This window comes from Eschrichtius robustus, chromosome X, assembly GCF_028021215.1.
Source record: "Eschrichtius robustus isolate mEscRob2 chromosome X, mEscRob2.pri, whole genome shotgun sequence".
Taxonomy (NCBI): domain Eukaryota; kingdom Metazoa; phylum Chordata; class Mammalia; order Artiodactyla; family Eschrichtiidae; genus Eschrichtius; species Eschrichtius robustus.
The window spans coordinates 14,600,602-14,615,459 of record NC_090845.1 but is presented as its reverse complement, the minus strand read 5'-3'; the positions used below and the strand labels follow the sequence as shown (position 1 = coordinate 14,615,459).

General features: G+C 40.4%; 1 protein-coding gene across 2 annotated transcripts in view; it reads right to left on the bottom strand.

Moving 5' to 3' along the window:
• REPS2 (RALBP1 associated Eps domain containing 2) overlaps nucleotides 1-14,858 on the bottom strand; it is a 224,229-nt gene that overhangs the window by 52,909 nt on the left and 156,462 nt on the right. For both annotated transcript variants that reach the window (XM_068533341.1, XM_068533342.1), the window contains exon 14: nucleotides 5,155-5,216. In XM_068533341.1, the coding sequence (XP_068389442.1) occupies nucleotides 5,155-5,216 (62 nt within the window). The remainder of the gene's footprint in view (nucleotides 1-5,154; nucleotides 5,217-14,858) is intronic.

Sequence of the window (14,858 nt, the reverse complement as noted above, 5' to 3'; positions counted from 1 at the left end):
ATTCATTTACAAGGACAATGTATTTTTTTTTAAAAAAGCATGGAGTATCAAATATTTCAGAACTTCAGGGCCTACAAACTGCCATTTGAGTTTAAGTGAGCTTCGTCTTCCCTTCCAAATTAAATGAAGAGAGTATTTTATATCAAGTTGTATCTAAGAAATCTGGCTTTGAAGTAAAGCAGCATGCCCAGCATATTCCTACTGGATTCAGTATTGCCTTAGAGACCTGATCCTAGCCAGATGGCAAAGTCAGACGACAGATTAGCTGAATGGACTATGGATTCCTTTCAAGGCCATCTGTGTTCATGGCCAGTCCTTCACAACAGTACACACAGGACTGGAGGCACACAGCGACTAGTCATTCCAGCAAGACCTTCCCATCATGCCCCCTGACCCTGCTGAAATCAGTTATCACCAGAAGCCCGGGACCCCCAGGCCACTCCTTGTGATCGGGGTCCCTGTCCCCACAGGGTCTGGATATATCCCCTAACCAGACACCATGTCTCCCACCCTCCCCAGTTTGAGAAAGCCTCCCACCGTGCCCTTTAAGAACTCGGGGTGGAGCATCAACAGGTCCCCTATATTCTCAACTTCTTCGTTGAACACTCCTTCCTCTCACCTTAATCCAGTGCTTCTCAATCCTGACTGCACTTCAGAATCACCTGGGGAGCTTCTACAAACTCCCATCGCCCAGGCCTCAGTCGGTTGCAAGCTCCCCCAAACGATGCTGGTGTCCACAAGGGTGAGTGCTGCTGGGCTGAGTGACACCCTGTGCTGTCCCCTCAGCAGCTGCTCCCCAGACAGAACTCTCTCATCGGGGGGCCTTTCCTCTCCCACAGCTCTGGCACCACCGGGACTCAAGTGAGCAGGCCGGCTGCTCCTCACTGCCGCCTCCAAACATGAAATCTCTCTCCTCTAAAATCTCCTAGCTTTCCAAATTGCGGGCAGTTCCTCCGACACACAGGGATCTCTTGTACACCTGTTTCTTTGCATTTGCTTTTTCTCTTCAGTAATGTTCTGAACCCCTCAGCCATTAAAAAGAAAAGTTCTCTTGTTTCTGTAAAACTCAGTTCACTGGTAACCTCAGCCCTTGCACGAAGCCCTCTTGGTCTCTCTGAGCTTAGAAGTATTGCTAAAATGCTTCCTCCATAGCGCTTTCATCCCCCAGTGCTATTGTAGCGCTCACTGCATTGCTCGCAAAGAGCACTTGCCGTTATAAAGTGAGAAATTAGTGGTATAAGTAGGAAAATTCGGAGCACATGAGTCTACAGGGAGCCGCAATTCATCAAGTGTAGTGCTAATACAAAACTGAAAAGATTATCCTTTGGACCAAAAAAAAAAAAATCTTCTCTTTATTAAAGATAATTACACTGAAGCTGTGGCTCTATCACAATTGCTATAAGAAATCTGGCCCGAGATCAACACTATTAAAGGGATTTGGCTATTGAAGTACCACACAGGCCCCGAGCAGAAAACAGGACAAGCACCAACCCTGTGAATGGCATTTTACTCAGTTCATATGCACACAAACAATGAGCTAATAAGTTTAACTAACTCTCATTTTAACACTGCTCCATATGAAACAGTTTTAACTCTAACTGCTTTTTAATCATTTACACTATGAATCAGTCTTGTTTTAAAAAAAAAAAAAAAGTGTCACCTCTGGCCTCCAGCCTGAGCCAAAATACTACACCCTGCTCTCTGGCCTGTCCACAGGAGAACGTGGGACCAAAACATTTGATTCTTTATGTACTCACTTGGTCCTTCTTGATCTTACCTATATAGCACGAAAAATAAGATCAGTTTCTTTGAATTTATTCCTTTTCCTAACTCCAGGGCCCCATTTGTATAACTTAATCCAGATGTTCATATCATGGTGGTGTCTGGTCTAAGTAAGGGCCAGTGAGGCTGCATTTTATGCTGAAAACCTAAACCTCATCTCTCACCTGATAAAAGTAGAGACAGACTTCTGGTGTATGTATGTATGTATGTATGTATGTATGTATGTATGTATGTATGTATGTATGTATGTATCTATCTATATATAAACATATATATATATATATATATATATATATCTATCTTTGTGCACGTATCTGCAAATGTACAAACTCTCTTACATACTTAAAAACTGATAGTGCATTACTGATTGGCCACATAGTTTTTTAAATAGTGTTCCTCTTGGGGGAATAAAATGTTTTCTTTATTATAATCTAGTCTTGCCCGTTTATCAAGTTATATAATATGAAAATGTTAAATCCAAAAACTTTTTATCTTAATCTCTTCTCAAAGCTACTAATAAATACAATGATTTTAATTATACCAGGCTTCCTGGTTTCTCCCCTAAGTACTACAGTTTAAGCCCTACAAAAGAAGTCTCTGTAGTTAAGTATATATATATATTTTTCCAAAGTCACCTTGATTGTCCATATATACCAAGGAACAGTCAAAAAAACTTTAACATAGCAGATGAATAACTCAGAGTATTTAAGTTCTCTATAATAAAATTTGTTGCTTTTCTGTTCCTTCTTCCTCTCTCATGAGGAAGCAACAAAGAAAACACAACAAACCGAAAACACAACAATTTGAAATCCCAAGCTAATGTGTGGTAAACTTTCTTTTTCATTTTCACCTCTTCTAGGGAAACCTATTGGCATAAGATATAAAAATTTAACTTTAATCACATAATATACAGATGAGGTGACAGATTAAAGATATTTGGAAATGTTCTTACCAGTACCTTAAGGCTGGTGTATAATCATGTGTCCTAACTGCTACGCCCTCAGGATATTAACAGTATTTTATAAATAAAGGGACGAATGGTCACAAGCTAGAAAACTGCCAGCTTTAACAAAATTGACCAGGTTGCTTTACTGTAGGACTTCAAAGCCCTTAATGAGCTGGCGTGCACTGCAAATCTCCCAGAGCAGGTGTAGAGGCAGCAAATCTGTCTTACCACACAGCCCTATTAATATCTCCCAGGAGAATGCTTCATCACAGGTAGTTTGGGAAAGACTGAAACATATAGGTGCCCCATACAGGTGGTTAGGTGACTTTCTCCTGGGGCCAACAGTAGGAATTTGACATGGCACAAAGACTAACCACCACCGTGTGTGGATCAGCCAGGACTTCCTCTGTTGACCGTGTGTGTCCCACGTACAGTGGGCGAGGGGGAGAGTGTAGGGGAGCGAAGGGGTGGAGGGCTCTTCTGCCTGCTTTTCATACACACCTGTTTCTATAGTCTGAAAACTCCATAGTTAGGCAGCTGAGCTGGAGGCTTGGGCTGAGCGCTAGGCTCACTGTTTACACTGTGATGGGAAATCTGATAGACAAAAAAGCAGTCTCTTTCGTTAACAGTGACTTCAGAATTCCCAGGCCCCCATCAGCTCCTCAGTCACCAAGCCCCAGAGCAGGCAGGAAGCCCACCTAGAGCAGCTCAGATGAGGACTGCTGATAGCGGCAGCACGGTTCACAACCAGGAACTAACTACTGTCACTTGTGCAGCAGGAGAAACGTAAGGAGGTTGGTCACAAAAGCCCTTTCAGACAAGTCTTCCAAGTATTCATCCAGGTGGCTCCCAAGTCCTGGTCTGAAACCAGCAGCTCGTAGATAAGCACCTCCGGAATGCCCACTAATGTTGTGACAGGCTTGCTGTTGGTGCAAATCAGGAGCATCAGCTCATCTAGGTCCTCCTGGGGGACGTGGTGAAAGCCTCAATTGCCAGTGCAATGGAGCCCTGTCTTCCTGTACACACGGATACTTTGACTCCAACAATGGGAAGGGGGAGGAACCTTCAGGAGATGGACCTTGGCTCTACTGTTTACTAGCTATGTCACCTTGGGTAACTTGCTTAACCCCTGTATGCTTCAACTTCCTCATCTGTTTTTGGGGGGTTTTTTTTTAAGGTTAGTATTTATACCTACTTCATAGGGTTTTTGTGAAGATTAAATAATGCATTGAAAGCACTTAGCACAAATGCGTGCTCTATTATAGATGCTCAGTAAAACACAGCTAATAATTTAAATGAGTAGAAATCACAGGCAAGGAAGGGCAAGGATGGAACTAAAGCTTGGCAGTAGTAAATAGCAGGGACTCAATAAACACTTGTTGACTGGTTAACTAATCTCTCGTAAAGCTAACGCTGGAATATTGAAAAAACGGTTCTCACTTATTTATATGTGGGTCAGGAAGAAGAGGGCTTTTAATTACCCTTCAAACTGAAGGAGGAAGCCCATGTCTCATGGTATTTGCATCTCGAGGTTGAGGGGACACTAAAGACCATCTAATCCTCTAAAAGAAGGACAAGCCAACGTTTAAAGTGGTTGCAGTGACTCAGCGAGTCCTGAGATGCACCATATGGAAACGTATGCTCTGAACTACCCAGAGCAATGAGGTAGAAACTGGGTCTGTTTATAGAGAAATTTCTCAACATTTCCTGCCCAAAGTCAGAGAGGGTCTTTAAAGATAGTTTCTTCAGCGGCAATTAATGAAAGGAAGGATCTGTAGCACTCTTTACCACACTCCACGGATTTGCTGTTTGCTTCTCATTTTCAACTCTACAAAGAGTGTTCATGTATAAGGCCATAGTAGCACATGTCAGTAAGGCGGAATTCATTCACAGGTGAAACAGATTCGGGTGATACAGTCTCCCAACGCTGCTGATTCAGCTTTTTGTCCCAAAGGAAAATACCATCCTAAAAAAAGCACTGTGGGCGCACTAACTCCATGCTGATGACCATTTATTTTTAGTTTATGCAGAATTAACACAGCTCCTAAAACACTGAGGAAAATACAGGCACTCAGACTGCACATAATGCACAGAAAAGCCACGTTCCCCAGCGCCAATCGGAGAGGCACCCCTTCTGCTCCTCTCTCTGTAATGAAAACCACATGCAACCCTCTACAGCCAAGACTGAACTGTTTCACGCATTTGCTTGGTTGCTTATTGAGGAAACTGTCCCTTTTCCACATGAGGCTGGGGGCTGGCTGGATAGGAAGAAACTCAACCCCGCTCTGCTCTCCCAGTCCAGTCCAGACATCATCTTGGGAACCTGACCTGCCAGTTCTGTGGTGATCAACCCTCGCAAAGGAACCACAGTGGGAGGACAACTGCCTACTGACAGACAGTTCACAGAAATCAATGTCGTCTCCTACCTGCGATGGACAAGGTCTCGGAGGAAGCGCAGGTGGTGGAGGTAACAATCCTGACCTAGAAGCTGAAAAGAAAAATACACACAGTTAAGGACCACCGAAAACAACACACAGCACTCTTCCACTTGTTAACTGGGAAGAGCTATCGCATTTAACATGTTTAACTTTTTAAAATCTATCTGAGGGCTTTCCTTTTTCTTAAAAAAAAAAGAGCACATGCTATTTCCAATCCCTTTTTCATTTTCCTCCTATCCAAAATCCAAATATTTATATAGGCTGTTGTGATTAAGACAGTGTAAAACAGTAAGGAAATGACACCCTTTGATCAAAAGACTGGAACGCAGCACGGGAAGGACAGTCAATCCCCAATTAATCTGATGTTAATTATTTAGTTTCAAATACTCTAGGCCCTTTGGCTCCTCTCCTATTTCTCCCAAGATCTCAGCCATTACACTGCTCATTAGCTTGAGTTGGGAGCCAGAAATCCAGAATCCCAACAAGGCAGTGCTGCTGCCCTGTAAGTGAGTGGGTCTGATAGCAGTAAGAGAGGCTGAAAATGATGGACTAAAATGATATTTGGGGATTCTTCAAAGATCTCAATTTCCTTTTCTCCCACTGATCCTTATTATCAGGGATAATTAAATCTGTTTCTAAAATAATCTGGCCCCATTTGAAGCATCTTCCGAAAGAAAGTTTCATTCTAACTTTTTAAAAAAATTTTGTGAGATACAGAGAGAGCTGGAGTTAAGCCAAGAACGTCTGAGTTGTAACTTAACAATGAAAACAAACATCTGCTATCGAATTATAAATAAGGCTCATGATCACATGCAAGAAATAAGTTTATCATCACACACTGGCCAAGTTAAACCACATTCTTTACAAACTCCTTAGAAAAGCACACCGTGCTCTATATAACTATATGCAGTTTATTTCCAAATCTGTAATATGTGGGCTAATATTTGGACAACTTTCTATGCCTTAAAAATAAATCATACCCTTTCTCCTGCTGCCAGGATAGGAGCTCAGCTCTGCGTTTCCTTGGCGGATCGCGATTCCACTGGCCACGTAGATCTTGGGCTGCGGTTCACAGCGCACCCACTACACTCCAGGTGCCCAGGCAGGGCTCCTTAAACCATCCACTATGTGGCTGACATGGTCTTGGTGCTCCAGCCTGGTGTGAGGCTTGAGGCTCCGAGGTAGGAGAGCCGAGTCCAGGACACTGGTCCACCAGACCTCCCAGCCCCACGTAATATCAATCAGCAAGAGCTCTCCCAGAGGTCTCCGTCTCAACGCTAAGACCCAGCTCCACCCAATGGCCAGCAAGCTCCAGTGCTGGACGCCCCATGCCAAACAACTAGCAAGACAGGAACACAACCCCACCCATTAGCAGAGAGGCTGCCTAAAATCGTACTAAGTTCACAGACACCACAAAACACACCACCGGATGTGGCCCTGCCCACCAGAAAGACAAGATCCAGCCCCACCCACCAGAACACAGGCACCATTCCCCTCCACCAGGAAGCCTGCACAACCCACTGAACCAACCTCAACCACTGGGGGCAGACACCGAAAACAACAGGAACTACGAACCTGCAGCCTGCAAAAAGGAGACCCCAAACACAGAACGTTAAGCAAAATGAGAAGACAGAGAAACACACAGCAGATGAAGGAGCAAAGTAAAAAACCTCCAGACCAAACAAATGAAGAGGAAATAGGCAGTCTACCTGAAAAAGAATTCAGAGTAATGAGAGTAAAGATGATCCAAAATCTTGGAAATAGAATGGAGAAAATAGAAGAAACATTTAACAAGGAACTAGAAGAACTAAAGAGCAAACAAACAATGATGAACAACACAATAAATGAAATTAAAAATTCTCTAGAAGGAATCAATAGCAGAATAACTGAGGCAGAAGAACGGAGAAGTGACCTAGAAGATAAAATAGTGGAAAAAACCACCACAGAGCAGAATAAAGAAAAAAGAATGAAAAGAATTGAGGACAGTCTCAGAGACCTCTGGGACAATATTCAACGCACCAACATTCAAATTATAGGGGTCCCAGAAGACGAACAGAAAAAGGAAGGGACTGAGAAAATATCTGAAGAGATTATAGTTGAAAACTTCCCTAATATGGGAAAGGAAATGGCCAATCAAATCCAGGAAGCACAGAGAGTCCCATACAGGATAAATCTAAGGAGAAACACGCCAAGACACATATTAATCACACTATCAAAAATTAAATACATGGGCTCCCCGGGTGGCGCAGTGGTTAAGAATCTGCCTGCCAATGCAAGGAACACGGGTTCGAGCCCTGGCCCAGGAAGATCCCACATGCCGCGGAGCAAGTAAGCCCATGCACAACTACTGAAGACTGTGTGCCTAGAGCCCGTGCTCTGCAAAAAGAGAAGCCACGACACTGAGAAACCCACACACCGCAAAGAAGAGTAGCCCCTGCACACCACAACTAGAGGAAGCCCACACACAGCAACAAGGACCCAACAGAGCCAAAAATAAATAAATAAATAACTTTTTAAAAAAATTAACTACAAAGAAAAAACATTAAAAGCAGCAAGAGAAAAACAACAAATAAAATACAAGGGAATCCCCTTAAGGTTAACAGCTGATCTTTCATCAGAAACTCTGCAAGCCAGGAGGGAGTGGCAGGACATATTTAAAGTGATGAAAGGGAAAAACCTACAACCAAGATTACTCTACCCAGCAAGGTTCTCATTCAGATTCCACAGAGAAATTAAAACCTTTACAGACAAGCAAAAGCTAAGAGAATTCAGCACCACCAAACCAGCTTTACAACAAATGCTAAAGGAACTTCTCTAGGCAGGAAACACAACCTACAGGAAAAGACCTACAATTACAAACCCAAAACAATTAAGAAAATCGTAACAGAAACATACATATCAATAATTACCTTAAATGTAAACGGATTCAATGCTCCAACCAAAAGACATAGACTGGTTGAATGGATACAAAAACAAGACCTGTATATATGCTGTCTACAAGAGACCCACTTCAGACCTAGGGACACATACAGACTGAAAGTGAGGGAATGGAAAAAGATATTCCATGCAAATGGAAATCAAAAGAAAGCTGGAGTAGCCATACTCATATCAGACAAAATAGACTTTAAAATAAAGAGTATTACAAGAGACAAAGAAGGACACTACATAATGATCAAGGGACCAATCCAAGAAGAAGATATAACAATTGTAAATACTCATGCACCCAACATAGGAGCACCTCAATACACAAGGCAAATGCTAACAGCCATAAAAGGGGAAATTGACAGTAACACAATCATAGTAGGGGACTTCAACACCCCACTTTCACCAATGGACAGATCATCCAAAACGAAAATAAATAAGGAAACACAAGCTTTAAATGACACAATAGACCAGATAGATTTAATTGATATTTATAGGACATTCCATCCAAAAACAACGAAATACACTTTCTTCTCCACTGCTCATGGAACATTCTCCAGGACAGATCATATCTTGGGTCACAAATCAAGCCTTGGTAAATTTAAGAAAATTGAAATCCTATCAAGTATCTTTTCTGACCACAACGCTATGAGACTAGATATCAATTACAGGAAAAAATCTGTAAAAACACAAACACATGGAGGCTAAACAATACACTACTAAATAACCAAGAGATCACTGAAGAAATCAAAGAGGAAATCAAAAAAACCTAGAAACAAATGACAATGATAACATGACGACCCAAAACCTATGGGATGCAACAAAAGCAGTTCTAAGAGGGAAGTTTCGAGCAATACAATCCTACCTCAAGAAACAAGAAACATCTCAAATAAACAACCTAACCTTACACCTAAAGCAACTAGAGAAAGAAGAAAAAACCCCAAAGTTAGCAGAAGGAAAGAAATCATAAAGATCAGATCAGAAATAAATGAAAAAGAAATGAAGAAAACAATAGCAAAGATCAATAAAACTAAAAGCTGGTTCTTTGAGAAGATAAACAAAATTCATAAACCATTAGCCAGACTCATCAAGACAAAAAGGGAGAAGACTCAAATCAACAGAGTTAGAAATGAAAAAGGAGAAGTAACAACTGACACTGCAAAAATACAAAGGATCATGAGAGATTACTACAAGCAACAATATGCCAATAAAAAGGACAACGAGGAAGAAATGGACAAGTTCTTAGAAAAGCACAATCTTCCAAGACTGAACCAGCAAGAAAGAGAAAAAAAAAAAACTGACTAATCACAATCACTGAAGTTGAAACTGTGATTAAAAATCTTCCAGCAAACAAAAGCCCAGGCTCAGATGGCTTCACAGGCGAATTCTATCAAACATTTAGAGAAGAGCTCACACCTATCCTTCTCAAACTCTTCCAAAATATAGCAGAGGGAGGAACACTCCCAAACTCATTCTATGAGGCCACCATCACCCTGATACCAAAACCAGATAAAGACGTCACAAAGAAAGAAGACTACAGGCCAATATCACTGATGAACATAGATGCAAAAATCCTCAACAAAATACTAGCAAACAGAATCCAACAGCACATTAAAAGGATCATACACCATGATCAAGTGGGGTTTATCCCAGGAATGCAAGGACTCTTCAATATACGCAAATCAATCAATGATACACCATATTAACAAATTGAAGGATAAAACCATATGATCATCTCAGTAGACGCAGAAAAAATTTTTGACAAAATTCAACACCCATTTATGATTAAAATGTTCCAGAAAGTAGACATAGAGGGAACTTACCACAACATAATAAAGGCCAATAATGACAAACCCACAGCCAACATCATTCTCAATGGGGAGAAACTGAAACCATTTCCACTAAGATCAGGAACAAGACAAGGTTGCCCACTGTCACCACTATTATTCAACGTAGTTTCGGAAGTTTTAGCCACAGCAATCAGAGAAGAAAAAGAAATAAAAGGAATCCAAATCAGAGAAGAAGTAAAACTGTCACTGTCTGCATATGACATGATACTTATACATAGCGAATCCTAAAGATGCTAACAGAAAACTACTAGAGCTAATCAACGAATTTGGTAATGTAGCAGGATACAAAATTAATGCACAGAAATCTCTTGCATTCCTATACACTAATGACGAAAAATCTGAAAGAGAAATTAAGGAAACAGTCCCCTTTACCACTGCAACAAAAAGGATAAAATATCTAGGAATAAACCTACCTAAGGAGACAAAAGACCTGTATGCAGAAAAGTATAAGACACTGATGAAAGACATTAAAGACGATACAAACAGATGGAGAGACATACCATGTTCTTGGACTGGAAGAATCAACATTGAGAAAATGACTATACTACCCAAAGCAATCTACAGATTCAATGCAATCCCTATCAAACTACCACTGGCATTTTTCACAGAACTAGAACAAAAAATTTCACAATTTGTATGGAAACACAAAAGACCCCGAATAGCCAAAGCAATCTTGAGAAAGAAAAACGGAGCTGGAGGAATCAGGCTCCCTGACTTCAGACTATACGACAAAGCTACAGTAATCAAGACAGTATGGTATTGGCACAAAAACAGAAATACAGATCAATGGAACAGGACAGAAAGCCCAGAGATAAACACACGTACATATGGTCACCTTATCTTTGATAAAGGAGGCAAGAATATACAATGGAGAAAAGACAGCCTCTTCAATAGGTGGTGCTGGGAAAACTGGACAGCTACATGTAAAAGAATGAAATTAGAACACTCCCTAACACCGTATACAAAAATAAACTCAAAATGGATTAAAGACCTAAATGTAAGGCCAGACACTATAAAACTCTTAGAGGAAAACATAGGCAGAACACTCTATGACATAAATCACAGCATGATCCTTTTTGACCCACCTCCTAGAGAAATAGAAATAAAAACAAAAATAAACCATGGGGCCTAATGAAACTTAAAAGCTTTTGCACAGCAAAGGAAACCATAATCAAGACGAAAAGACAACCCTCAGGATGGGAGAAAGTATTTGCAAACGAAGCAACTGACAAAGGATTAATCTCCAAAATATACAAGCAGCTCATGCAGCTCAATATCAAAAAAAACAAACAACCCAATCCAAAAATGGGCAGAAGACCTAAATAGACATTTCCCCAAAGAAGATACACAGATTGCCAACAAACACATGAAAGGATGCTCAGCATCACTAATCATTAGAGAAATGCAAATCAAAACAACAATGAGGTATCACCTCACACCGGTCAGAATGGCCATCATCAAAAAATCTAGAAACAATAAATGCTGGAGAGGATGTGGAGGAAAGGGAACACTCTTGCACTGTTGGTGGGAATGTAAATTGATACAGCCACTATGGAGAACAGTATGGAGATTCCTTAAAAAACTAAAAATAAGGGACTTCCCTGGTGGCACAGTGGTTAAGAATCTGCCTGCCAATGCAGGGGACACAAGTTCAAGCCCTGGTCAGGAAGATCCCACATGCCGGGGAGCAACTAAGCCCATGCGCCACAACTACTGAGCCTGTGCTCTAGGGCCCATGAGCCACAACTACTGAGCCCGTGCACCAAAAGTACTGAAGGCCACGCACCTAGAGCCCGTGCTCCACAACAAGAGAAGCTACCGCACTGAGAAGCCCGTGCACCACAACTAAGGGTAGCCTCCGCTCACTGCAACTAGAGAAAGCCCACGCACAGCAACGAAGACCCCATGCAGCCAAAAATAAATTAATTAAAAAACAAAACAAACAAACAAAAAAACCTAAAAATAGAACTACCATATGATCCAGCAATCCCACTACTGGGCATATACCCTGAGAAAGCCATAATTCAAAAAGAGTCATGTACCACAATGTTCATTGCAGCTCTATTTACAATAGGCAGGACACGGTAGCAACCTAACTGTCCATCGACAGATGAATGGATAAAGAAGACGTGCCACATATATACAACGGAATATTACTCAGCCATAAAAAGAAATGAAATTGAGTTATTTGTAGTGAGGTGGATGGACCTAGAGTCTGTCATACAGAGTGAAGTAAGTCAGAAAGAGAAAAACAAACACCATATGCTAACACATATATATGGAATCTAAAAAAAAAAAATGGTTCTGAAGAACCTAGGGGCAGGACAGGAATAAAGACGCAGACATAGAGAATGGACGTGAGGACACAGGGAGGGGGAAGGGTAAGCTGGGACGAAGTGAGAGAGTGGCATGGACATATACACACTACCAAATGTACAATAGATAGCTAGTGGGAAGCAGCTGCATCACAGAGGGAGATCAGCTCAGTGCTTTGTGACCACCTAGAGGGGTGGGATAGGGAGGGTGGGAGGGAGATGCAAGAGGGAGGGGATATGATTGTTATACAGCAGAAACTAACACAGCATTGTAAAGCAATTATTCTCCAATAAAGATGTTAAGAAAATAATTATTCAGATAACAAAAAAATAAAATAAAATAAATCATAGCAATGTGCCAAGAACATAAAGGTTTTTGTATATCACTTTTGATTTGACCCAGCTAGATCAGACAAGCTAGAAGGTGGAGTTTGGGGCTTTCCACAAAGGTAACTCAGTAATTTCATAGAGATTTTCCTCCTGAGCCAGTGCATGGATGTGGTACAACCATGTGGGCCCATCAGTGATTTCTCTCAATCTGTCTTTCATTAACATTTATGAAACACATCAGTGAGTCAAAACTCCAGAGGTGGTGAGACCTTGAACAGCCTTCGGTAACAAAGCATGTAGCAACAGAGAATGACAAAGGCCTCAGGAATTATCCACCTCAGGGCCCCCACTCTATAGGTCCTCATGGATTGGGCCTTTAAATTACGAGTTACTTTAAAAATAAAATGAAAAAACCAACAAAACACAAAATCTATGCTTGCTTTTAAAGGAGAGGTCTTGCACCATAATGAAGTGTATGTTAAAACAACCCTTCATTAACAAAAGAGGACTAAGAAGCAATAAGCCACTTAATTAAATGACTTCTGATTCCAGCCAAGATGGAGTAACACAGGCCACATTCACCCTCCCCTTTTTAACAGCCAGAAACAAACATATAGATGTTTTTTATATAAAACAAACAGTTCTTTAGACACCAGAAAATCAGGCAACAAAAGACAGTGATCCCTGAGAGACAGGAAACAAACCAGGTGAGCTCCGTGACTCACTGTCCCTGCTGACAGCCCTGCAAGTTACTAGAAACAGAACCTGCCTCCAGATTCATGTCTGATTAATTTCATTTTTACTATTATGTAATTTTTCAAAACAAATGTGCTATTTTTGTAAAAGATGATGTAAGGGTATGTTGTGAATATACTTTTGGATAAAATTACATCATAAATATTAACAGCAGTTTTCTTTCCTCTTTTCAGTACCTTTATCTATTTCTTCCTTACCTGGCTACAACACCTACTATAGAGTCAAATAATGGTGACATGAGCATTCTTGTCTTCTCTTGATCTCAAAGCTAAGGCTTCCACTATTTCACCATTAAGTATGGCATTTGCTGTAGGTTTGTTGTAGATACCCCTTAATGGATTACAAAAATTCCCATTTATTTTGAGACTTTTTTTCATGATAATTCATTGTCAAATTTTAACTAAAGCCACATCTCCATCTGTTGAGGTGATGGTATGATTTTTTTCCTTATGATTTATTAATATGGTAAATTACACTATGAATTTCTTAATATTAAAACACTCTTGCAGACCTAGGATAATCCCAGCTTGGTCAGGTTTTTCTATCTGCTAGATTTAGTTGGCTAATACTTTGTTTAGGATTTTTGCAACTATATTCATGGGTTCGACTGACAAGTCAGTTTCCTTTCTCATATGGTCCTCTGATACGCTTGACTCGGCTGGAGAGTGTTCCCCCTGTCTATGCTCTGGAATAGGTTGTATGAGATCGAAAATTGTTGTTGTTGTTGTTGTTGAATGTGAGGTAAAACATGACAGCAGAACCATCCGGGCCTCAGTTTTCTTTGAAACGAGATTTTTAATGATTTCACTTCTTTAACTGTTGTAGGATTATTCAGACTTTCTAATTCTTAAGTCAGTTTTGATAAATGATATTTTTCTAGACATTTATTCATTTTGTCTAATAAATTTTCATATTTACTGCCATAAAGGTGTTCAAACCCCCCTTATCATCTTAATCTCTGCATATGTAATTTTCTTTTTCCATTCCTAATACCATTTGTGCCATCACTCTAGTTTTCCTTCATCAATCTCACCTGACATTTGTCAAGTTTTAGTACTCTTTTCAAAAAGCCAACTTTTAACTTTTTTGAGCCTCTAAATTATATGCTTGTCTTCTGTTCAATTCATGTCTGCTCATCTCCTTCCATTTACTTTCTTTGGGCTTATCCTATTGTTCTTTTTCTAGCTTAAATTGGTTGCTTGGCTCATTAACTTCCAGCTTTTCTTCTTTTCTAATGTGAACATTTAGGGTTATAAACTTTCTTCCAAGTATCTCTTTAATATACTCCCATAGGTTTTGATATGTGACACCATTCAGTTTTTAAATTTTCCTGATTTCCATTACAATTTCTTTTATGATAATACCTTCTGTCTGAAGTTCATCCTTTAGAATTTCCTTTATTGAGCGCCTATTAGTAGCAAGCTTAGTCATTTTAACTAAAAACTCTTTATTTTGCCCTCATTCTTGAAAGATGATTTCTCTGAGTACAGAATTCTAGACTGATAGCTATTTTCTCCCA